The 25344-nt window shown below is 40.2% G+C and overlaps 1 protein-coding gene across 13 annotated transcripts in view; it reads left to right on the forward strand.

Annotated features, from left to right (window-relative positions):
• The window catches only part of PTPRF (protein tyrosine phosphatase receptor type F), a 581399-nt gene that overhangs the window by 444858 nt on the left and 111197 nt on the right, over positions 1 to 25344 (forward strand). For 7 of the 13 annotated variants that reach the window (XM_042463894.1, XM_042463898.1, XM_042463897.1 and 4 more), the window contains 3 exons: positions 9477 to 9665; positions 17950 to 17967; positions 25221 to 25331. In XM_042463894.1, the coding sequence (XP_042319828.1) occupies positions 9477 to 9665; positions 17950 to 17967; positions 25221 to 25331 (318 nt within the window). The remainder of the gene's footprint in view (positions 1 to 9476; positions 9666 to 17949; positions 17968 to 25220; positions 25332 to 25344) is intronic. The other 6 variants (XM_042463896.1, XM_042463899.1, XM_042463901.1 and 3 more) reach the window with 1 other exon arrangement.

The following is a 25344-nucleotide window of genomic DNA, read 5'->3' on the forward strand; positions in this document are numbered from 1 at the left end:
CAGCTTTATTTTGGCTGTCTGTAACAGGCCTAAATTTACCATTAACAGGCTTGTACCCTTTGAGTATGTCAACTTTTCCTTTATTGTTTGGGGTTCTTTTCTTTCTTTTTAAAATGCAAGTAGCATTCAGAAGTTTGAGCTGACTAAGATGCTTTTTTCCCCCTTAATAGTTATGCTCCAGGTACTTTTCAGGTGCCAAATATTTGTTTATGTTCTGCTCTTGTCTGTTGTTTCATATGGTTAAATTCCTTAGAGAGAATTCTCTTAAAAGCTTCTTATTTAACTCAGAATGGAGCATTTTGAAATGCTGTACCTTCCATACTCCCTCTGGAGTGCCACATCACATTCGGCTGGCGGGGCTGTCATTAGAAGCTGCTCCTATTTGTGTGTCTTTCTGTTGCTATGAGTAACCTGAATTATTTGCCTTCCTTTGCCAAATTGCTTTGGAAGTCCTTGCTTTATGGACCTCATAAAGCATTCTGTGTTGTTGCAGTGTTTAGTTTGGCAGGAGCAGGCCCTCACTTGTTCTACCTGGGGCAGTGGGACATCACCCTTATATGCACTGAAATTGTTTTTCACTTTATTGCACTTTCTTGGCAAATTGTACTATGATTTATTTATTTTTAAAAAGCAACAAAAACATGAAACACAATAAAGAATGTGAGATGCCTTTAGCAGATTTGTTATAGCATGGATTATAAACCACTTGTTTATACACGGGGTGTTGTCCAATGCCTGTGTTTGAGGATAGTATCTTTTCCCTAAGGTCAAACCAAAATTAGGTGGACTATACTGTATGGTAATTATATTATTAACATTGGCCTGCAACAAAACAGTTGGTGGTGGAACAAAAATCCTTGTTAAGGCAGTTAATGCAGTACATGTAACGTGGTAATCATATGTAGTTTATTGCTATGATCTATGTTTGAAATTGTTATGATCTGACTTGGTAAAGCAATGTTTGCTGCTGCTGCTGTTGTTGTTGTGTGCCTTCAAGTCATTCCTTACGGTGGCTCTAAGGCAAACCTATTATAGAGTTTTCTTGGCAAGATTTGTTCAGAGGGTGTTTGCCTTTGCCGTTGCCTTTCCCCGAGGCTGAGAGAGTATGACTTGCCTAAGTAGGTTTCCATGGCCAAGCAGGAATTCAAACTCACTTCTCCAGAGTGGTTATTCAACACTCAAACCACTACACCATGTTCTGCTGGCAGCAGCCACTAGCCATGGCCATGGGGCCTACTTGGTCACTTGCTGATCTCTTCTCACCATAACCTTTTCAAATAGGCGCACAGAGAGTTGCACCTCGAAAAATTGTTAACATAGACCATACACAAAACTGTTTTGATGACTAGCCTATTAATACATGTAGTATGCTAAGAAACCATGATCCTAACTCAAACTTGTAAATGCATTCTTTCAGCCAGTTGTGTCTCATTGCTTCCCACCTTCCATATTTTCAACATAAATCTGTTCCCTTAGCCAAAAGGATTCAGATTCTTCTATTACATTGATTCTTCTATTACATAAACTTGCAGCAGTTCCACTGGCTTTTGGATTGCTGTAGATTTGTGGGGAGGGCTTTCTCTCCATTTCACCACCTTACCAGGCTCATCTTCTGAAGACATAGGAAAGACCCTGCTTGGTGGCTGCTTCTAGGGTTTTGAACCCCCTCCCAAAGGAAGTTTGCTGTGTCCCTACCTTCTTGTTTAAACAAGCTTCAGCCTTGGGCAGGGTGGAGTGATGTGCAATTGAGTATGCTGGGTTTTTATTCCCATATTATTCAGTGGTGCTTATGTGAACAAGCATGATTCATCTTGGCAATCCACAGGTGGTCAAAATGGCAGATTAGAAGGCCACCAATATGGAGGGCCTACTGTATGTGGTCCTCTAAACAAATTGATGAATGGAGCCACCATCTTAATGTAGTTTTCCAGCAGACTTTTGTGAAAAACAGCAGCATAAAAATAATTCCATCAGAAGTTTTTACTAGGAAAGTTACTTATTTTTGCAGTCTTTTCCAAGGTAGAAACATGCATAAATGCTTTTTTCCTTTAATATGTTGTTCTTTGTTTAATTCTCTTTCACCCTGATTGCTTAAGTACTCCTAACAACTAACCATTTTCCTTATTCTGAACCACATTAATTCCTGTCAATATAAAGATCAGTTGATCATTATGTTGTAATTTATTCTTTCTGTGTAATAGCCTGAAGTGTATTAAGCAGTGAGCCTGCTGCCAACTTGCTTTGTGGTAGTTATTTGTTTCACGTACTTTGTCTTTCCTCTATTATGTACTTCAAGATTTCCCCTAGATTTTCCGCTGACATCCCATAATTGCAGAATGCTGATATCCAAGTGTCCTCACATTGTCATGCATATCACATTTTTTTCAACACCATAACCCCACCTTTTGTAGTATATGCATTTGATATGCATTTGGGGATTATAAGAGTCACAGGAGCATTTCTGAATCTAAGGGCCCTGTAGGACAAAATATATAAACTACTTGTGTCCAATATAGCAAACTGTGAATGTTTAAAAATGAATCACACCTTAGTAATTTTTGTTTCCCCATTCTTTCAATTTCTAAAAAGCTGATTAGGAATTGCATTTTTTTTTAAATTTCAAGATCATGAAACTAGATGGTTAAGTAGTGCGCTACTCTTAAGAACTGTTGAGGAACATTGGGAAAGATAGTGAATCATTCCCTCTCTTTTTGCTCATTTTCAGCAGACTCCTACCTTAGTCAAAAGTCTAAGCAATAGAGGGGAGCAGGAGAGTGCTTGTGGAAAATGAAATCAGGGTGCATGTCCAATTCTCCTCCCACCCATTCCAGAAGCACATACACACACCAGTCCTCCAACCCAATGAGTGTGGTATACAAATGCATTCCACATAACAATTAAAGTAGCAAATGGAGGGCAGACAGTTTAAAGCAGTGTTACTTAAAGTGCTGGTCCACAGACTGGTGCAGGTCCAAGAGCCATTGACTGCCATCCTGTGCAAGCTTTCAGGAAACTATGCAAATAAAGTACGTAATAATATGGCACAAATATTGCAGCAGTACCTGGCACACGAGAGAAATGAATTGACAGCCTACATTCTCAGATAAGTTGAGAAGGATCACAGCATAGATGACCGCTGTCAGTGTATGGAAGTTTGAGGGATGACTATCCAGTTTTTCTCAGATGTGCAGACTAATATCTTCCCTCTCTCTTTCTTGACCACCTGTGTCTGTGACCTGAACACTTGGTCTCACTGCACAAAACAAACCTAAATTGGATTTTTTGTAATGGAGGGGAAAGACTGTAGCTGTGGCCATTTGTAATGACCTCTAAGTCTGCCTTGTGGCTTCTATACTTGGGTCAAAACAATTTGACTTTTGTCACATCATGGTGCATGATCTTGACTGATTCTCTCTATTAATGAAAATGAAGAAATACATTTGATAGAGTGTTCAAATGAAATAGGTGTAGGTAAGGACTATCACTTGATTCAAAAATAGCTGCATCCCACAATAGACATTGCAAGAACCATCTTCACAAGTCCTTAAAAATGCCTTAGTGATAAAATGTGTTCCTCATGTCATTAGGAAAATATCATTCTAGATAGAGGATAATTGCTATATTTCTCCAGCTCCCTGATCATTTTTTCTTTCAAAAATTTAACCCAAAATTGTAGTTGCTGTAGCAAATTATTTTGAACAGAAGGTGATTACATGTCTGCTACATTTGGCATCTCACAGTCTGATTTCCATCTAATTGTACTGTACATCCACCATATACTGTATATGCAGTTGAGGCAGCAAAACCATTGCCATATTTTTAAATATGGCACCACAATCAGTATTATAGGTGTTTCAATCTATAAGTAAGTTTTCCAAGTGGTGATATTAAAAATGTCAGTCACAAGATTAATCTGTGGTGAAGATTGAAAAATTCAATTTGGGGCAATTTCATCTCATCATCACACCACCTTGTTGAAGGGTTAGAGTAAAAAAACTATCATGAAGGAAAGATATTTTAGTCAAGCTTTGCTGTGTTGTTTTTAATGCTTACCTTGTACCATAATCTTTAGATAGCTCTGGGTGCCATAAATAAATCCTAATAAATTAGATATGTACTGTACTGTTCAATTACTGGGAACTCATCAGCAGATACACCAGACCCCATTAATTGGCTACCTCTTTGCTTAGAAAATTTTCTCACCCAACCTGGGTTTAGAGATTACATTGGATCACTTGGGAGGATTTGGCCTCCCTGGATTAACTGCCTGTTTTATATTTCAGGCAGCAAGGTGCAGCTGTAATTCAGGCACACTTGGCTAGTTCAAACAGAGTGGTTTTTGTTTGCAATTCTTTGTGTCTGTCTTTGCAAGCTAAGCTGTGATACTCTTGTGTATCCCTGCTTTTGTTTCATTTTCAAACTGTAGAGGAGTATGTGTTGCACTTGTATCAGTATGACTTTTTTTTTTATTATCGTTGAATGCTAGGCTCTGGTGTCTTTCCAGTTAAGCTCTGTGTATCTTTTGTCTCTGAAAATCAATAGAGAGAAAAAATAATAATACTTTTTGAAGTAGTAGTGGTACCTTCTACACAAAAAGCTTTTTATGTGCTTCCTGGTGACGAGGAGGTTTCTGGGGAGGCCAGACTGGGAAACACAAAATGGCTAAGGCCCTTACTAAACTTTGTTGTTTTTTGCATTTTCTTTAGAAACTTCTGTAGAAAAATATTGAACACCGAAGCCAGATTCCAGCCCATTGTGATGCCCCAAGCTGTTGAATTCTGAGGTGGAAAAGTGGAGTCTGTGGATATCAGGGAAAGATGTTTAGCTTATCTGTTTAGAAAGATATCAGGGAAAGTTTCGCAGGATATCAGGGAAAGATGTTTAGCTCCAATATCTGAACAGCCCTGTTTTGTTCTATATATTGGGTGACCATTCATAGACAGGCAAAAGAGAGGACAAGACCAGTGCCAGAAGCCTGCAGGGTCTGGAAGGATTATGCAAATTATGAATATGTAAATTTGACATGGAAAATTAATATGGATGAAGCATGCTGTATTCAGCACATTCTTTACCTTTGTAGTTTGGAGGTTTTGACCTTGTGTCACAACATCGATTGCTAACATCAGATAGAAACAAAAGGGATACAGTATAGGAAAATGGTGTACTGGATGGGAAAAGGGGAATTCGGATGGTGAATTATAGAGGAGACATTATAGAAAGATGACTTTTCCTGGATGTGATACCATACATTTTTTATATCTTGAAATCTTTGGTTCTACTGTGACATTTTTCAAAAATTACTTCTATGTGCAGTACGAGCTGCAAAGATTAATAATAATAATAATAATAATAAATTTATTTATATTTCCCGCCTCTCCCTGTGTATTGAGGCGGGATTACCACAAAAAATTCAACAATACAAAATGCAAATACAATATTATCTAAAAATACAAACAATAAAATAGTCAGCAATACTGCTACCAATCAATAAAATATCCAATCGTCATCTGTTGCTATACTATTGAGTTGGAAGTTGGGGGTGTTCTTTAGGATCAATTATAGCAGATCAAATGGATAGGCCCGCCGGAAGAGATCCGTCTTAAGTGCCTTCTTAAAGGCTTCCAGTGTAATAAGTCGGATATCTTCTGGCAAGTTGTTCCATAGTTCAGGGGCTGTGGCTGTGAAAGCTTTATGGGAAGTTGTAACTACAGTGGTACCTCGGGATACGAAATACCCAGGTTACGAAATTTTCGGGATACGAAAAAATCCCATAGGGAATTATTGTTCCGGGTTACGAATGTTTTTTCGGGTTACGAAAAAACTTTTGGTGCTTTTCGGCGCTATTTTACACGGAATCGCGGCTTTTCCCCATTAGCGCCTATGGCAATTCGGCTTACGAAGGCTTTTCGGGTTACGAAAGCGGCCGCAGAACGAATTACTTTCGTAACCCGAGGCACCACTGTAATCTGTTTTTCGTGTATTCCAATAGTTTCTTCCCTGATATTCTAAGAGTGCGGGGCAGATTGTGTAGGGAGAGGTGTTCCCTTAAATAACTCGGACCCAAGCCATGTAAGGCTTTAAAGGTAATGACCAACAGTTTGTATTGCGCCCGGAAGCTGATCGACAGACAATGTAAAGATTTTAATATTGGAGTAATATGGTCTTATCTAGATGTCCCCATGACCAATCTGGCTGCAGCATTTTGAATCAATCAAAGCTTCTGAACTTGGTACAAAGGTAGCCCCATATAGAGCGCATTACAGAAGTCTAAGCAAGAGATTACCAGAGCATGTGCTACTGCTTCAAGGTCCCTCTGGGCCAGGAAGGGGCGCAGTTGGTGTATCAACCGAAGTTAGTACTAAGCACTCCTGTCCACCACCTCCACATGAGATGACAACTGTAGAGACGAGTCCAGGAGCACTCCCAAACTGCGAACTTCAGCCTTTTGGGAAAGTGTGAGCCCGTCCAGGACTGGTTGACAAATCTCCATCCCTGGACCAGGGGTACCTATCGCAAGCACCTCCATTTTCTATGGATTCAACTTGACTTTGTTTTCCCTCATCCAGCCCATTACCGACTCAAGGCAGGCATTTAGAGGAGAGATGCCATCCTTGGTCACTGCAGCAGTAAGAGACATAGAGAAGTAGATTTGGGTGTCCTCAGCGTACTGATAACACCCCGCCCCATGTCTCCAGATGATCTCTCCCAGCGGCTTTGTGTAAATGTTAAACAGCATGGAAGACAGAATAGTGCACTGAGGGATGCCAGATGTCAACTCTCTTTTATGAGAGCAGCTGTCTCCCAGCATCACCATCTGGAATCTGCCCAAGAAGTAGGACCTGAACCACTGTAATGCAGTGCCCCCGATACCTAACTCTCTCAGGCATTCTAGAAGGATACCATGGTCTATATGGTATCGAAAATCGCTGAGATGTCCAAGAGCACCTACAAGGTCACACTTCCCCTGTCAATGCCCAGACAGAGATCATCGACCAAGGTGACCATGGCAGTCTCAACTCCATATCCCACCCTGAAGCCGGTTTGAAATGGGTCTAGATAATCGGCTTCACCCAAGACAGCCTGGAGTTGGAAGGCAACTGCCCTCTTGATCACCTTGCCCAAGAATGGTAGTAAGGAGACCGGTCTATAATTATTTATTATCAGGGGATCTAGGGAGGGCTTTTTCAAGAGTGGTTTAACATTAAGTAAGCCTTCTTGAAAGAAGCCTTTCTGGTCTCAGATATTTGAAGGAAGTTTTGATTATCTGGTGGCAGAGGCTAGTGACTCTGCATATGTTTAGAAACATTCCTTTTTGCTAGTGAAAAAATTCATATCTGATCAGTTTACAATAATATATATGATACTATAGGTGCTCTTTTTGCACTTTGGTCCTCCCCTGGCCCTAAATAGAGAACAAAGCCATATCTTCTAAAGCACCCAAACTGGTGTTCTCCCAATCCTTGTCATGAATTGGAATTCCCATTTTTGCAACCAAAATGACCACTGTATAGGCTAACAGATCTAAACAGCTGCAATTTGGGAAGGCTATTCATAAAGGATGCTGGATAAAAAGAACAAAAAGCTTTCCTCTACAAAACGAGGAAAATGCCATCCTAGCTATGTACTCCTGTCCACTAAAAATGGGAAGAGCTCTGTAGTGATCTGAATTTTCAAAAGAACATTGGCAAATGAAATTTTTTGGCCCTCTTGTGTGGGACATTAAGTCTGTATGATACATTATACAGAATAGTATTGTATTATATTATACATTATAGTGTGTGTGAAAGAGAGAGAGGGAGGGAGAGTGTGTGTGTGTGTTATAGTACAAGATAGTATTATATATTGTGGTATATAATCCTATATCACATTATAATATATACCTGTGTAGATTAATTTAACAGGACTCTTTTAACCTTCTAGTTGTCTTGAATTCTCCATGGGCCCCATACAATATGGCACTGCAGGCATAAGCAAAAAGATGTAAACATTTTTGTACCTATTGCTTTTCTTTACTAGTTTCCATATTGATAAGGGTGTGTCCAACAGGAACAGTCATATCCCCTTTTTTGTGCTGAATAGCTTAGACATGGGCCCATGAAGAGGGGTCATATCTTCCGTTCCCAACCTTTGAACCTCATTGTAAATTCTTAAAAGTGGTCTCTGTCGGCTTATAAATCCCACACCTTTAGAAGCATCTCTGTGTCATGGTCTTGAGGGAGAATAACTGGCTATTTGTCTAGGAGATTTTTGGCCCAGGAGATATCCCTATCTCTCTATATACTGAGCTGTGTCTGTTTCCATTGACTGAAGGGACATGTGAGAACTTTCTTTGCATTTACTTTCTGTGCCACATTTTTTATCATCTGTGTGTCATCAGTAAAGTTGTACTTTTGTGGTATCAATGGCTTTGTTTTATTTCATCAAATCTCCAAATATCGTTTAGTGGATGAGGCCCTTCAGCATATGACAGGCTCTTTGCAGCCTCCAGTTTAAGTGCTGTGAAGTACATCACCTAACTATAGTCTGTAAAAGCACAAGTCTACCTTTATCCATCTGGAGTAATGTTCCTCATTACATATCTGACCAGTTTAAAAAAATCTGCTAAAGCTGAATTGTTTGGTAAAAAAAAATATCTAATAGTCTCTGATTTGGTTTAAATATCTTCAAACAAGGATCATATGTGAACAAACGAAGTTCTAGTATTTTAAGAAGTCTTTAAATGGTGTTCTGACTCTTTCTCTGCAAATTTGCCTGTTTTGATTGCAGTTCACATTTAACAGAGAACCTTAGATTTTGAGAAAATGAGTTCAGCTTGGTAGTTGTTTGCTGAAAGATTTCTGGAGCATTCTGGGTTTTTCTATTATGCAAGTCTCTTAATGGGCTGAGGCATACTTGTCTGTGAGAGCATTACCTTTTTCTCCTTCTACTGTAGTTTTTTTTTTTTTAAAAAAAACCTGTTCATCACAGTGATACTTTCATCTTATAATAGAGCAGTAAGCTACAGCAGGGTGTACATTGCTCATTTTCTGCATGCCTCAGGTACCTTCAACTGCCTGGGAGCATTTCTGGCAGCTTCCTAATGTGCACCCTGGCATGGATTGGTGCAATTACTTTGGCTTGTTAATTTTACATTCATTTGTTCCTCATAGTCTTTTAATAATCATATCTGCTGTTGGAAGAGCAGAACAACATGAGGAAATGTGCAGTGAAAAATACTTGCCAAATATTTGAACTGTCTTCATTGCTAAAGGGTGCGTATAAAAATACACTGAGTAGCTGTAGAATAGCCTGTTGCATTCTGTATAGATATACAGTGCCCTATCCAGGATCAAGATGGGGAAGTTAGCTCTGGCAGATCACTGGCAGAGGGATCAGTGCTCTGTGTTCACAGGCTGGAGTTTTCAACATGGCAAACTGGCTGGAATGTTTCCCTATTATGTCTCACTAACATGATTCTCTGTTGTACTTTCTTGCAGAGAACCAGATCCCCTCCGGCTTTCCAACCATAGACATGGGCCCACAGCTCAAGGTAGTAGAAAAGGCCCGCACTGCTACAATGCTTTGTGCTGCCAGCGGCAACCCTGACCCTGAAATCTCCTGGTTCAAAGACTTCCTTCCCGTGGACACAGCTGCTAGCAATGGGAGAATCAAACAGCTCCGTTCAGGTAAAAGGCTTCTCATTTTGCAGACTTCTCAGGCTTTCTCTGCTATGTAAGGTATCACTTCAACTCCATTGTGGGGTTTCTGATTCTGCAAAACTGAAACACATCTTGCTAGTTGTAAAAAAACACGTTGAAGAAAACAAAGGTGATGATTCATAAATAGTGCACTCAGTTGGTTCAAGGGCAAAAATAATTAATAACTCCCATTCAGTTCTTAAAACATTCTCAAATTATTTTTTAACCAGATTGGAATCAAATGCCAAAAAACCTATCAGATGATCTGCCAGGATACATTGGCACCAACTTCTGAAGTCGAAATGTACAATTCCATGTGCTGTCCCCCCCATCCCACCATCTATGCGATGTGATGGTACATTGGACTTGACAACCTGTTGGACATGAATCATGGAAAACTAAGTTGGAATCTCATATCAGTCATGAACTGAAGTTATTTCAAGGATGAGTAATGCCAGGATTGCACAGCACTTAGCATATTAAAATATAGAATATATAAATCATTAATAATTTAAATATATTAGTCTGGCATCTTATTACTCAAAGGGGAATTAAACATTTCAAGGATTCCATTATGCTCTCCTGAAGTGGATCGCCTTAGTAATAAAAAGCTCTTGATGTAAAACTTCAGCTTTTACAGGGTTCTATGGGGTCCCACTGTGAGTGATTGATGTTTTGACTCGAGTATATGCTTCATTCAATGAAGCCTATATATACCCATAAACCTGCCTGCAATTACACTAGCATCCAAAACCACTGCTTCATATGCTTTGCAAGCAATGTAAAGTATGTGAGCATAGTAGTCTGGCTCTCAGGTTGGTATGCAGAAGAGTTTGCCTGAGTTTATAATTAGCACCATACTGACATGTGTTAGACCTCAGTCTTGCACTTGGCTCTCCCCATATAGAACAGTGAAGGCTAATTACACTGATACATTTACAGTTTATGTAATTTCACAGTGACCTTTAGCTTAATCTTGAGATGCTTACACTGAAAGAAAATATCACCCTTGTTAATTTGATGTGAAAGGCACTATGCATACAGCACCAGGGAAATGCATCCATGGATACTTGCTCTCCATACTTACTAAATCAGCATCTGCATCTAGGAGGATTGTAGGAGATCAGGGCAAGCCTGAGGCAAATGCTAGGTTCTCAACAACATTCACATCATGTGCATTTGGTTGCTGCTGAGCCAGCTTGTGGGGTGAAAACTGAGTTTAAAAACAAAACATGTTCAGCACTGCCATCGCAGGCAAAGTTTACATTGCTCTATTTTTCCCCTTTTTGCAAGCAGTGTCTAAAATCTCAATCATAGATCCCCTTGGTTGTAGACTATATGTGAGTTTCCAAGATCAGAAATCAATGCGTAGCAAATCTGCTGCAGACCTGAGACATAACTGATTAGACTATACTGTAAATGAGGCTTACACAACTCCATGTATACTATACTCAAAAGAGAGACGCAAGGTCATTATTTGTAGAGATGAAGAATTCCTAGCAAATTTAATGTAAGCATCTGGATCCTAATCACTTTTAATGGTGAACTAAGTCTCATTAATTCCAAGGAAGGTCACTTTCAGAGAGATGTGAATAGGAATATAGTCACAGCCTAATATTGCCTGTTTCTTATCAAAAATGAAGAGTTTTTAAAGTCAGGACTGTATGAAACAGGCATATTGCTACTACTGAGCTGTGTTAGACTTTATCCTTGCCAGACTCCTTTTGTTTGTTTGTTTCCATAAATAGTTCCAGAGGAAAGGTGGGATAGTAAGTAAGGCCCAGTACAGACCCAAAGAGTGCAGCACTGCATGGACGTCATTATACACAGGTGCGCCAATGGCGCCCACGCATGGTGGAAAAAGAACCCGCTGGGAGTAGGTTCTTTTTAAGCCTCGTGGAGGCCGCAGTGTTTGTCTGCTGCGGCCTCCATCTGGGCAGATAGGGACAGCGTCTGGCCGCCCCTTTCTGCCCGTCTGTATCCCCCCTAAGTAAGTAAGTAAGTAAATATTTCCCAAAATAAATTAAGTCCTTTCTTTAATTTGTAGGATCAACAATATTTACATTGTTATATGAAATGGGGCACATGATGGATAGGGCCCGTGACACCCCTGAAAAATAATTCAGTTCCCCTGCCTCTGGTCATTTTTATGTGACATTTTATATTTTAAAAAGCTGTTTATCTATTTCATTGGGGGGGGACTTCTTTAGGGGCTAAGCTCCTTTGCACCATACCACTCAAGGCCTAGAGCACTCATGTCGGTTTTTAACACAGGAAAAGTAGCAGTACTTGCAAAGTCCTTGCCCCTCATAAAATGTTAACTTTCTTCATGAAAATAGGAAAGGCTATACCAGATATGCCCTTCATGCCTAACATTAACAACAACTTTATCTTGTTGCAGGCTTTATTATTCTAAAACTAAATAACAAATAAATTACTCAATAATAGCAGGTCTGTCCCTTCCTAATCTTACATGTGTAGAGGAGATTGAACAATTACTAGTGGGCTGTGTTTAGGAGCAAATTCAAGTTTTAATTTTTTTTTAAATAAACCTTTAGTCATACTTCTTACACTTAGTTTTATGAAAATATTGCACTTAGTATTAAGGACACTATTGTGACTCCCATCAATTCCTCTGTAACCCTGTATTGATTTTACAGGACTGGATAGGTCCTGCAGCTGCTTGCCAAAATAAAATTGTTACAAATGTTTTATAATAAAATACTAAACTGTATTCAGACAAGTCAGTATAAGAAAAGCAGTTTGATTTAATTGAATAAAGTTTATTTCATGCTGTACAACATAAATTGCAACTTAAAATATGACTTAAATTGGGTTAAAGAAGGATGAAATCAAGTTGTTGGGACATTTAAAAGCATGCATGTAAGACACAGTGTAAAGGTTTTATCTCAACCATGTTAGACATTAGTTTCAAAATGTAACATAGCTGTGGTAGGATTATGATAAGTGCATGATATTCCACTCTGTTTTCCACTTTATTGCCTGTTCTTCAAGCCAAGGAAAAATAGCTAGGAAGAGAGAATTGTAAGAGTTTTGGCAACATTGTCCCTCTGTTCCCATTTGATTGCCATTGTAAAGCTTTAGTGTTGTTAATTGTTTTTATTTCTGCGATACTTCTCCCCCACTTGATGTTCAAGCTACTGTTCATTAAATAATGCTGTCAAACACAATAAAATCGTATTAAAGTTTAGCTGATACTATTATGGAGAAAGATGTGGCAATGTTCACATCAATGTAATGATGTTAGTTAACATCCAAAACATGGAGGAGGCAGTTACACTCAATCGAAAAGTTGTCAGAATGAGAATCAGCACACATACTGAAGTTAAAAGAAGAAAAATGGAACTATTTATTTGATTAATGATAAAAAAATATTGAACATTATAAAGTGAGATACAAATGAGACTTTTTCTAGTATTTGTAGGCCCGTTCACTTCTTCCATTTTGCACACCAAGAAAGAAACCAGGAGCTCTTTCCATTTCATCTGGACTACGAATCTGTGGCTAACATCTTACAAGCAAGCCATGATATTAAAACCAAGTTTAGGACAAAACAGGAAATAATGGTTTGTAACTGGTTAGTTCATTTCCTGAATGCCAACAGCAGAGAATGCCCTCTAACATCTTCCCACAATGTATTGCCTCCACTGGGACATCATAGAGGAGGATTTCTCCAACAGACCTTAGTCCAGGGGTTCCCAACCTGGGGGTCGCGAGGTTGGGAATCCCCCGCCTCCCCCCTCCCCTTCTCCTCGCGGGTGCCGGAGCTGGAGCAGGCATCGCACGGGTAAAAGGGGAAGGGGCGGGGCTCCCTCCTTTCCCTTTCTCCCTGCGCGTGCCCGCGCTGGCGCGGGCATGCACAAAAAGGAAGTGGCGGGGGGTCGCCTCTTCCTCTCCCTTCCCGCGGGTGCAAGCACCCACAAGGAGGAAGGGGCAGGGGGGCGCCTCCTCCTCTTCTCCCCGGGGCTGCCAGGCAACCGCGGGGAGAAGGGGACGGGACTGCAAGCCCCAGCGGGCTTTGCAACCGGAAGTCCTGCCCCTTTTCCCTCTGCGGCCTCCCTATTTGGTTGGGAGGCCGGGAAGGGGTGGGACGTCCGGCCGCAAAGCCCGCTGGGGCTTGTAGGTGGCCGAAAGTCCCGCCCCTTCCCGGCCTCCCAATCAATCAGGGAGGCCGCAGGCGGGACTTTCGTCCCCAATGGGGGGTCGCGGCCCAACAAAGGTTGGGAACTGCTGCCTTAGTCCTTAACAGGGGTGTATAGAGGTCCCAAACCATTTAGGACCTTGAGTGTCCTCAGGAGCACCTTCAATTCAAACTAGATACATAAAGGAACATAAATAGTTCCTTGAAAACTATTATTATATGATTTCTATGCATTGTTCTGTCAGCCGTCTAGCTGAGAGATGCAAGAGGACCAAGAAGGTAGCACTCCCATCTGTCACCTAGAAAACCAAGGCAACTGTTTCAATACTGCACACTGGCTAAATCCAGACTGAAATGGATTCAGATAATCAATTTACCTCAAAAATGTCTGATGTTGCTCAGCTACCACATAGTCAAGCATCTTGACCAAAAAGGGGATATTAGCAATGGAATGATAGGGCCTTTGTGATAATCCCATAGACTCTGGTAATCTTGTGGAATAGCACTAATGTTGAAGGGAAAGGCAGAATTATGCAGGCTTGTTCTGAGTAACAGTACTAATACAGTAGTATCATGATAGCTGGAGGGCTGCTTTCAATCTGGTAAATTGCCCATTTAACTCTAGAGCGGTGGTCCCCAAATTGTGCTCTTTAAGGGATTTTCAAAGGGAAGTCCAAAATCTCTTAAAGGGCACACTTTGGGGATAGGGTTGCCATAACTGTCTACCTCCAAACTGGGACAAATGTAAAAATATGTAGGACATATTTTGTAAATGGAGGACACAAACAACTAAAAAACCAAAAAATTAATAAATTCAAAAAGCATTACTATGAATGGCGGCAAGCCTTCTCGGAGGCGGAGGACGCTCCTCCACCTCTGGAGAAGGCTTTGCCGATCCCAGCTAGGCTCCGAGGATCTCTCCTCGGAGCCCAGCTTGACAGCAAGCCTTCTCGGAGGCGGAGCCGCACAGGGTCTAGCCAGTGGACTGGGCTCCAGAGGAGGAATCTGTGCAGCCGTGGCCTCCTCCTCTGGAGCCCAGCCCACTGGCTAGGCCCCGCGCGGCTCCGCCTCAAGCCCTCCTTCCCAGCAAGGCCTAGTATGTCAGCTAGGCCTTGCATTACTGCCACTGCCACGCTAGAGGGAGGAAGTGGTGACCAGGAGCTTCCGGGACTGCTGCCATACATGGAACGGGACGTTCCAGACGGTTGAAAAACCGTGAATGTCCTGCCTGGAATCGGGATATGGCAGGCCTATTTGGGGACCACTGCCCTAGAGCTTTACATACCAATATTATCTTCAATAATATTATGTCCATAGCCATCCTATGAGGAAAACCAAGTCTCCTGCTACTTCTATAAACTGTTGGGCTTCAATTTAGACATTATTATTGCATTCAAGGCTACACAGCATGCCTTAATCTTGCAATTGGATCAGACCCAGAATAAATGTTCATTCTTTCCTGCAATATATTATAATATAATAGCTTTCAGTAGCTATAGAACTGGGTGTCACATGGGCACAGGAAGCTGCCTTATATCAAATCAGGCCATTGGTTCATATAGCTAAATATTGTCAACATTGACTTCCAATGACTCTCTCAGATTTTATGCAGCAGCTTCTTTCAGCCCAAACTGGAAATGCTAGAGATTGAATTTGAGAATATCTGGCTGCAAAGGATATGCTGCAACATACACTCCTCTTAATAAGTCTGTTACTGGATATACTGTAATTTCAAATAAACATGTCTCTAGAGCAAGACAAAGTTTGGCCTTCAGAACTCTGGTCCATACTGAAAGTATACTGCATTGAAATGATGACCAGGAAAAATGTCATGAGCTTTCTTTTTGTGACATAAAGCTCATAGTTTTGTTTAGTGATGCTGACCACCATGAGAGAGCCTTCTGGAGAATTCCATTTTAGTTATTCAAGTATTACATCCTCTGCAAATGCCTATGTATCCCAGCTTTCCCAAGGAAACTTTGTTTCAGTGCTTCAGAGCTCTGATTCTGGCAAGAGTTATTATCTTAATGCTGTTAGATCTAAAGATTGGGTTTTAATGCAAAAGAAAGATGAGTCATCTACACTTTAGGGAATCCATTCTTTGTGTGTGCTGTGTTTTTTAGCATTTCATACAGAGTATTCAGTTACTATGTGGGCACACTTAAAATTAGCTTCAGATCTGCTTGGCAGTAGGGTAAAACAGTGCTATTTCAGCTAGCCAGGAAGTTAGCAGGATTCCTGGGTTCTATGATAGAGAGGTTTACTGACTATTAACTAAAAAGATGGGATTGGGTATGTTAGTCAGGACTGCAGATTTTTAATTATAGCAATAATTGGGAGATTGGGTACAAAAGTGAGCACTCAGCAGATTTTTCTATTGGGCATGAAGCAATAACCTTCTTCCTGTCAGTATAGTCTGTGAGCCATGCAGGCCTCCACAATGAGAATTGTTCTATCAAGGGGAAGGGAACGGTCGTTAGAAAAACAGATAAATAGGAAGCAGATTTATTGTGGCAGAGATTACATTACCCACGACTGTAGCAATGGTGTGAACCTTCCTGATGCTTCAGTCATCCGTGGACAAAAGCATCAGCAAATATAAACCAACCATAAAGCGAAAATGGAGTAATGTCATCTTGGCTATGGAGAATGCTAAACGAAGCAGCTGGAACTGCTTTTTCTGATTAAAAGCTAGGGCTACCGCCTGAAGGAACAGGCACTAGGAGAGAGTGAAAGAGATAACAAGTGTAAATATTTTAATTACTCTTTAAGAGGCAAGTTAAACATGCTTAAAATCTGCCTTCTTTGTATTTACAGAAACTCTTTGAGTGTCTTTCTTTGTTTCCCATTGGGTGATCAGTGCTGTGGATAATGGAATGTGGGGAGCAGTTAATCTCAGATACACAGCACTCGTATGCTTACTGGTATTTATTGATCAATACACGGAACATGATTTGACGCTCTGTGTCCTGTTTAACCCTCTCTTTCTGTCTGTTTAAACTCCCCAGTTTTCTTTGGTAAGTGCTTGGTGTTCAGATGTGCAAAATCTGCATCAGACCAACACATACCATGAACTGCCTACAAATTAGGTCTGCATGACTCTCCCTGCCCTTACTAACTGCCTTCATTTGCACAAAATAAGACCAAGGGGACAAAACTGGGGATCAAAAGGGTTTGCTGTCAGATTACATACACAGGTCTCACACTGCACAGCTGGACCGTTCTAACAATAAGGCCCAGGACTGAGCAAACCCTTGTATGTAACTGTGCTTCCGCTTGATGCTTTGGAGCCGTTAGCTTCATAATCGAACCCTCCTTATAAGATGCTCTCATAGCATGTTAAAATATTTCAGCTCCCTTATAAAGAGGGTAGAAATCACTTCTTCTGGACTATTACACAAATTATGCAGAGCATGCCTAGTGCTCCTTTGTACAAAATGAAAGCTAGAAGAAAGTTCTTTACATTTTTATTTGAAAATTCAGTGCTGCAGGACAACAGTTTCTGGCCAGGGGGGAACCTGATATAGGATTTATCCACGTTACCCCTCCATTTTTCACTCCACTTTAAGTTTCAGTTACGTAATCAGCAGATTTTGTCCCCAATGGTCCATATAATTTTAAACCAAGAATGTCTCTCTCACCAACCACTGTATGCTTAGTTTTCTTTTTTTCCTACACCTACCCACCCACCACCCACACACATGCTTACTCGCAGTCCACTCTCACTCTGATATTCCCACAGCCCCATCTTCTGGCAGAGTAAAAGGGCACGGCACCCATCTCCCAGTGGCTACTCCATTTCCGTTGTGGCAGTGACTGCCAGAGGTTTTGCCTAGTAGCCAGCTTGAGCAGGACAAGCAACACCTTAATTTGAAAAATGGGGCCAGATTCTTGTGTTTTTAGTAGCAAAGAGCTTTACTAACCACCTGAGGGCATCACTCTGACTTGTTACTGCACATCCTTTTCTTTCTTTTTTTAAATTACTATTCCTGTTTGCTAATACAGATTCTAGCTTTGAAAAACTTTCTACTTTTTGTTACAATTTTCTTCCTTTCCTCTTTGTACTAACGCTTCTCTCTAATCTTATTTGCATTCAAATTACCTCACCAGGTGGTACACCAATCAGAGGTAAGAATGCTGAACTGTGCCTCCAGTTGTCATGTCACTCCATTTCTTTTCTGCCATGTTGCCTCTCCAGCAGTATGACATCTCTAGCTATTCTATCACTCCAGATTCAGTCAGCACACTGTCTCACCTGCTGTCCCTTCCCATATGTCCTTGTTTGTTGTTTATTTTTAGTGTGGCACCTTGTAGAATCATCCATTGCAGGTATGCACAGGTTAAAAGGGGTTATTCAACGGGCGGTTTGCAGAGTGGAAAATGATGTCTTTGTTCATGCCACAGACTGCTCTGAAGTCTTCGGTCTTTGGATTCAGTCACCCTCAGGGTACTGAGTCCCAGCGGGATTAAAATAGCCACTGTTTTGAAGAATGTAACATTTTCACAAGAGAAGAGCAAAGTCTTTTCTACTCTACTGTTTCTGACAGGAATTGACATAATAAAAAAGGAAAGAAATTTTTTGGAATTTTGGGCAATGAATGTGAGAGCTGAAAGTGCACCTTTCCTGTTTATTGGCTCTTCTATTCTGAAGACTGAGGGAGGAGATGTAAGAAATCAGCTCCACCCCTTCTGAAGCCTTACACAGATTCACAGTGCACCATAGCAGAAAGATTTGTTGTGAATAAATGAATCAGACACACATCTGGCTGCCTTAAATCTTCAGTTGTTCAACCCAACTCCAGTCTGACAGCTCTGCGTTCCCAGGCCTGCTAGTTTCAATGCTTGTAGATATGCTAGCAATTTTTCTACTCTAAATGCACAAAGTGGTCCTGGGAATTAATTTTAAGGTTGTAATGAGTACTATGTAGTTTGACTCTGATCTCTTGTGATTTCAGTTACTGCTGTTGACTGACCCCTGAATTTCCTGATGAAGTTATTATCACCACTAAATTACACTCTCTCATTTGTCCAATACTCCCCCTTCTTTCCTTCCCTCTCCCTCTTCACTGAATCACTGCTGGAAGTTAATAATCCAACTCTTTGGAACTGGTTCTGTTGCTGGGGGTTAATGTCTTCAGTTCTGATTAAATGATTTTGGAGCAAATGTGAGTTGCTGTTTTTAGTTCATATGTTGCATCAGTTGCCTGGATGGAAAATCTGGGTCAGGGGAAAAATTGTAAATGTTGTTTTGCTACAAGTGTGTTCTTTAACAGTCTTTCCTATTTGGCATTCTAAAAGACTGACACCTATGATGTCACTAGGAGTTTTTTCAACTATTTCTCCACTTCTATCATAGTTTTCATAGCAAAATTAAGGACCCTATGATAAACAGTGATGCATTTCATGAGCAGGTTGGCCCTTTTCCCTGCATGTATAACTGCCATGTGTTTCCTCCTGTCAACATGTGAGGACATTAATGACTCAGCATCAGAACCATCCAGATGTTCTACACATTCTTTCTGGGAAAGCAGACATATCTCTGTAATTAGAATCTTCCATCTCATAAAACATAAATCTCCCTATCTGAGTCCTAATGAGGTATTTTAAGAATGTGCTTGACATTATTTAAAACGTATGTGTCCCATTTGAATGTCAAAGATGACATTTCTGGAAGGGCCAGCATTCACCTCTTGGCACCTCATACAGGATTTCTGTCAGAGTGATACTTTATTAAATATGCAAACTACTGAGTCTCTAAAGATAACAACTATGATAGATAAAGACAGTTATGTGAAAAGGGAGTGTATACTTACATAGTGGCCTGCAAAGTCTTCACTGAGGTAAGTTTTTTGCATTTCTGGGATGTGTTTGATTAATCTGGAAATACATGAAGCTAACAAGATTTGGGTTTTTTAAAAAATGGTTAGCTGGATGTTTGTTTTTAATAATTAATGGTTGATGATCTACATATATGTATAATCTACATGAATGTTTTGAAAACTAAAATATTCTCTTCCTGTTGAATGAATGAACATGTAATAAGATGTCAGGCCAGGCAACTGGAGAAGCAGAAGTCAGATGTCTTTCTTCTGAGACTAACTTTTATGTTAGGCCTTACAGCCATAATCAGGAATGCTGTCCAGAGGTGCTGTCGTTTTTCTGAGAGCTTGTGTTCTCAACACATGTTGTCACTTTTAACATTCCCCCTTTGCTTTTCAGGTGAGACCCAGGCTGAAAGGTCAGGGTGAGTTTTGATAGACTGTTCAGAGCTGCATGGGTCTCGCTGGTCACTGGCAGGTTAGAGAAGAGGGTGAATGGATGGATGTTAAATTTTGAAGGATGACTTAGGATAAGGCTACAGTGAATTCTTTTTTAGGGGAAGTGGCACACATCCCCTTAGCAAAGTTCATATCAAGTGTTCTGTGTTGCCATAGAAATTGACATGAGTAGATATAATGGACAGTGACCTGTCTTGACCTGCTTTTCTCCTAGAAATAGAAACCCAGGTATGTTTATAGAACTCTGATACTACAGATTTGTCATACCAGCTACATGGGAAATAATGGAGATATTAAAGGGGAAACAGCAATTTAAATAATTATGTTCTTGGGAACTAGCTTCTCTGTGCCTAAGAAATTCAGAAAAGGAATTGGAAGCAACAGAAAGCAATTATATTATTGGCTGGATTTCACACACCCTTCCATATTAATTTCATACCTGCAAAACAGAAAGAAAATTATTTTAAAACAAAAAGCCTGAAAATTGGCAGAGTAGTGCTGAGAAATCTTTTATCTAATATGTTTTGAAATTGCCCATTTCAAGCTGTCTTCCCCCCCCCCCCCCTTTAGCACCTTTATAGGAGATTGCTACCTTTTGGCAGTCCTGTTTCTTGTGGGGCCTGAAAATCTCCATCTCTCTTTTCTTTATCTGGAGCAGACTGGAGACTTGCATAGAAGCCAGATATATCAGACACCAAAAGGAAGGAAAATCAGTTGGGAGCTGCATTCCTGCATTTTGCTGTTGTAGGATCCTCAGTTGCATAGCATTGCCAGCAACTGCCTTGTACAATGGGCCCTTGTTATCCATTGGGGTTTGGTTCCAGGACCCCCATAGATAACAAAATTTGTGAATGCTCAAATCCCATTAAATATAATGGCACAACAAAATGGTGTTCCTTATATAAAATGGAAAATCAAGGTTTGCTATTTGGAATTTATACTTTTTTAGAATATTTTCAAGCTATGGATGCCTGAATCTGTAGATAAAAAAGTCAGTGGATAAAGAGGGCCGACTGTATATATCACAGAAGCTCATCTTCTTTCCAGGCCCCAGCCATGCCACTCATTGAGTTCAGGGAGGAGATGATCACTAAGAAATTGTTATAGTAGTTCCCTTATATAATTGTGATAAAGGTGGATAGACAGGTTTGCCATTCTGTGCACTAATTACAATAATTAGAAATGTTTATTGGTATGCTTACAGAGTAATCCTAGACAAACCTATTCAGAAATGGTTCTCTCTTACATTCAGTGAAATGTACTTGATATACTGTAGCTGTGTGTAAGATTGCACCTTTGGCATACAAGAGCCTTTTTAAGAATTTGACCAGAAAGATTAAAATCTACTTGCACAGTATCATCCAGGCTTTTTATAGACCTACATCTGTCATTATAGTAAAAATTGTTGAGAAAATTTCCTGGAACTTTGATCCACGTGTCACATAGACTTTTCAGTTTTCAACTTGGCTTGAATGGCAGGGCACAAACCAGGAAACTGCTCTGTTGTGTAGAGAGGACCTGCACAACAGAAATGCAGGGGAGTCTGCAGAATATTTTTCAACCAGTCTCTCCACCTCCATCCAATCTTTTTTCAGTTCTATCACTGTGGGATATATGCGTGTATAGAAGTAGAATAAGAGAGCATATGTGTATATGTATGCACATACGCATATCCTGAAATAATCTAGGCCAAGGAAAAAGAGGTCAAGGACCTTTTCCCTGGGGAATTCCCTTCATCTCACATCAGCCACACTTCATGTCATTAGTACTTCCTTATTATTTTACATGTAAGCATTTACATGTGAATGAAAGAAGCCATGAATGAACTAGACAAGATCCTAGAGTGTAAAGATACACTGCAGAACACTAAAGCCATTATGTTCCCCATTATGGGTGTGAGAACTGGACAGTGATTTGAGATGTGATACTAGAGATGGGTGCAGATGATACTGTGGACAGCCAGAAAGACAAACAAATGGGTCCTTGAACAGATCAGGCCTGAACTCTCCCTGGAAGCAAAGATGACAAAACTGAGGTTGTCATACTTTGGTCTCATCCTGAGAAGGTATGACTCACTAGAAAATACAAAATTACTGTACTAGGAAAGATAGAAAGCAACAGACAGGAAGATAACATGCTAGATAGATAGACTCAATCAGGGAGGCCACAGGCCTGAATTTAAAGGATCTAAACAGAGCAGTGGAGGACAGGAAATCTTGATGTCTAATGCACAGGGTTGCCACGAGTCAGGACCAACTGAAGGGCAGTTAAGAACATTTATGTATCATCATAGGTGAAGGTATATGGTCTGTATAATTTTTTTTTAAAGCCCTACAAAACTGATGCATTACTGCTGCTGCTGTTGCTGCTGCATCTTGTCTGAGCAACTGAATACTAAGATATAAAATGCAAGATGTCTGCCAGAACATGTGAAAGTACCATAGGTAGTAGTAGCAGGAAGCAGGGTTCCAAGGATGGAATTTGTTTCACCTTCCCCCAGCCCCAACAAGCCCTAATATAACAACAGGGAGGGCTCTTGCTACATCGTTTTTATTACATAGCAGAACTCGACGAAGTTCATTTTTTATTCTTGACATATAGACTTAGGCTACAGTTTCAATTTATCCTTCTAAATAATGTAGATGGCATCAGTTGATTCACATTAGTTTTCCTTCTGTTCCAATGATATGAAAACTGAATTTGACCTCCACACCTTGAAGTGGGAAGAGCAGAGACAGCAATTTCAGCTTTTGTTCTCATAGTGCTGTTTTCTCTGGCGAACGGAAATGGGTTCAGACTCTGACAAGCAGGCAGGTTAATCCTTTTCTCTCTTGGTTCAGAAATGTGTGTGCGTGTGTATGTGTGTGTGTTTGACTTATGACAAAAGCCCTCTTCCACAGCTTCTGGAAGCAACAAGAAAGACTTTGCCTTGGAAATATTGGGTTCTCTTTCTGGCAAAAAAGCATCAAGTCTGCTTTTAAATTCATCCTACATTATTATCATTAATGTTATTATTATCATTATTGCCTTCATCACTGCTGTTTTTACATTCTTCACAACCTGGATGTTTACCATAATAAGGGAATTAAGGGAGGGAGAAGTGAATGGGCACATGATCCATTCATGTTGGTCAAGAAAAGGAAGAACAATCTGATAAATGCAATTTTAGCCATAACTGCCCCTAATGTGGTTTTTCACATTTAATGTGATTGCATGGATTTAACACGAATTGTGCCATTACATTCATATTTATTTATTCATTTTATTATGTTGACCACTGTTTAAACTGAGTTTGGGCAGCCTGTGGTCCTAGAAGAGCCAAGGGGTTACTGGGAGTTCCAGCTTAATAATATCTGGAAGGCCACACAGTTTACGTTTTAGAACCACAGGTATCTCTCAATCTAAATTCAGTCTGAATCGGTCAACAGCAATCTGCCCTTCTGGGCAGGAGGAAAAATGGAGTGGTATAGGGTTGTTAGGTCAGGATTGTTTTAGGCCCTAAGATTCTAGGGCCCAAACTTGAGGCCTGGAGAGGACCCATTGTGATATACAAAGATGATATTATAAGAGGCAACACCAGTGATGATGTTAAGCATGATAATTCATCATCAGTCACAGTTGCACAGAATACGCCACTCAGATTAAAAAAACAAGTCCAAATGAGGATAGCACATGCACACATATTTCAAGGCAGTGCTCTTGCCCTGAAATTCCACCATCTTGGCCAGAAGACTGGAGAAGAGGGGCCAAGTCTCGACATAGGGGAACCCTAGTGTGGCAGAGAAAGAGAGAGAAAATAAGGGGAAAGAGAGAGAATATGGCAGCAGAAAAAAGAGAGAGTCTACTTTTGTTTCTTCACCTCTCACACTGTCTTCAGTCATAAACAACATTGACAGATTTCCCCAGAGAGAATACAGCCCTTGGTAGAAGAAATTGCCTGTTTGACATTCCCACTGTGGTACTCATATTGTTGATCACCCCCTATGGTGGTCTTGTCTCACCATCTCCACACTGTCCCTATAGGTATGCTGCCACCAAGATCCTCATTGGATACAGTTCCTCCAAGACCTGTGTAAAGCTGTTCCTTTTATAATGAGTGTTCTTTCAGTATTTAGACTCTAAACTCTACGTTCAGGCTTTTTTGGGCTCCCAGAACTTTCTGACTCTTAACAGTAGGCCTAGTTATAGTCAACAGATAATATATGCTTACTATACATACATAAATTATTACATTCATAGATAGTATATTTTTGTAAAAAACAACAACACCTGTACATCAAATAATCTTAATGTATTACATAATCCACCCTCACAGTGGATTGCTCACACTCTTTATCCAAATCCTAATCCTGTCTACCTAACTGTCATCCTTACTTTACCACCTCATCCTAACATCATCTCTCATCCACATTCTGTCTACAAAGCACCAACCATATACAATTCATCCAGCATTATTCTCCTGTCTTTCAAACTTCATACACTGTTGTAAGCATACTTGCGATGTAGCATAATGCAGCGCAAAATAAGAATACAGTGCTGCAGTATAACTTATCACAACCTCCCTGGATTTAAATGTATGAGAAAGTTGTTAATTGTTACTGAGAGTGATATTCGGAGACAGAGAAACAAAGTCTAACATAGGGTACAAATTTTGTTATCATTTCTATTTTTATATTTGATTACTCATGACTTGTGCAGGAGTACAAGTTTAATTGTCACAATGGAATTGATAAGAGAGTTGGTTGTATTATTTCATTATTTGTCACACAGAAGACTTATATATTATAGTGTGATTTCAGCTTAAAAGACCTATATTCTTTTGAAAGGTTCTGTATTTAGCAAAAATTAACATTTTACATAAGTGATTAGAAAGGTATAAGTAATCCATTTTCCTATGCAGCTATACAGACTGGAAACATCAGCTGACTTTTAACAGAAAACATGGATGCCTTGTTGTGACCCTGTGAGAAGCATCATGTCACATGTTTGTTTAAAATCATTTTATCTTTGTGCTCTTGATAGAAAAGAGACACACAGGCAAAACATGCATATTTTTAAATATTGTGTAACAATCTCTATTGTTTGTGTCTTGTTTCTGCATAGGGGCCCTGCAGATTGAGAACAGTGAAGAGTCGGACCAAGGAAAATATGAATGTGTTGCCACGAACAGTGCAGGGACCCGTTATTCAGCTCCAGCCAACCTTTATGTGCGAGGTAAAGTTTGAGA

The sequence above is a fragment of the Sceloporus undulatus genome, chromosome 4 (genome assembly GCF_019175285.1).
Source record: "Sceloporus undulatus isolate JIND9_A2432 ecotype Alabama chromosome 4, SceUnd_v1.1, whole genome shotgun sequence".
Taxonomy (NCBI): domain Eukaryota; kingdom Metazoa; phylum Chordata; class Lepidosauria; order Squamata; family Phrynosomatidae; genus Sceloporus; species Sceloporus undulatus.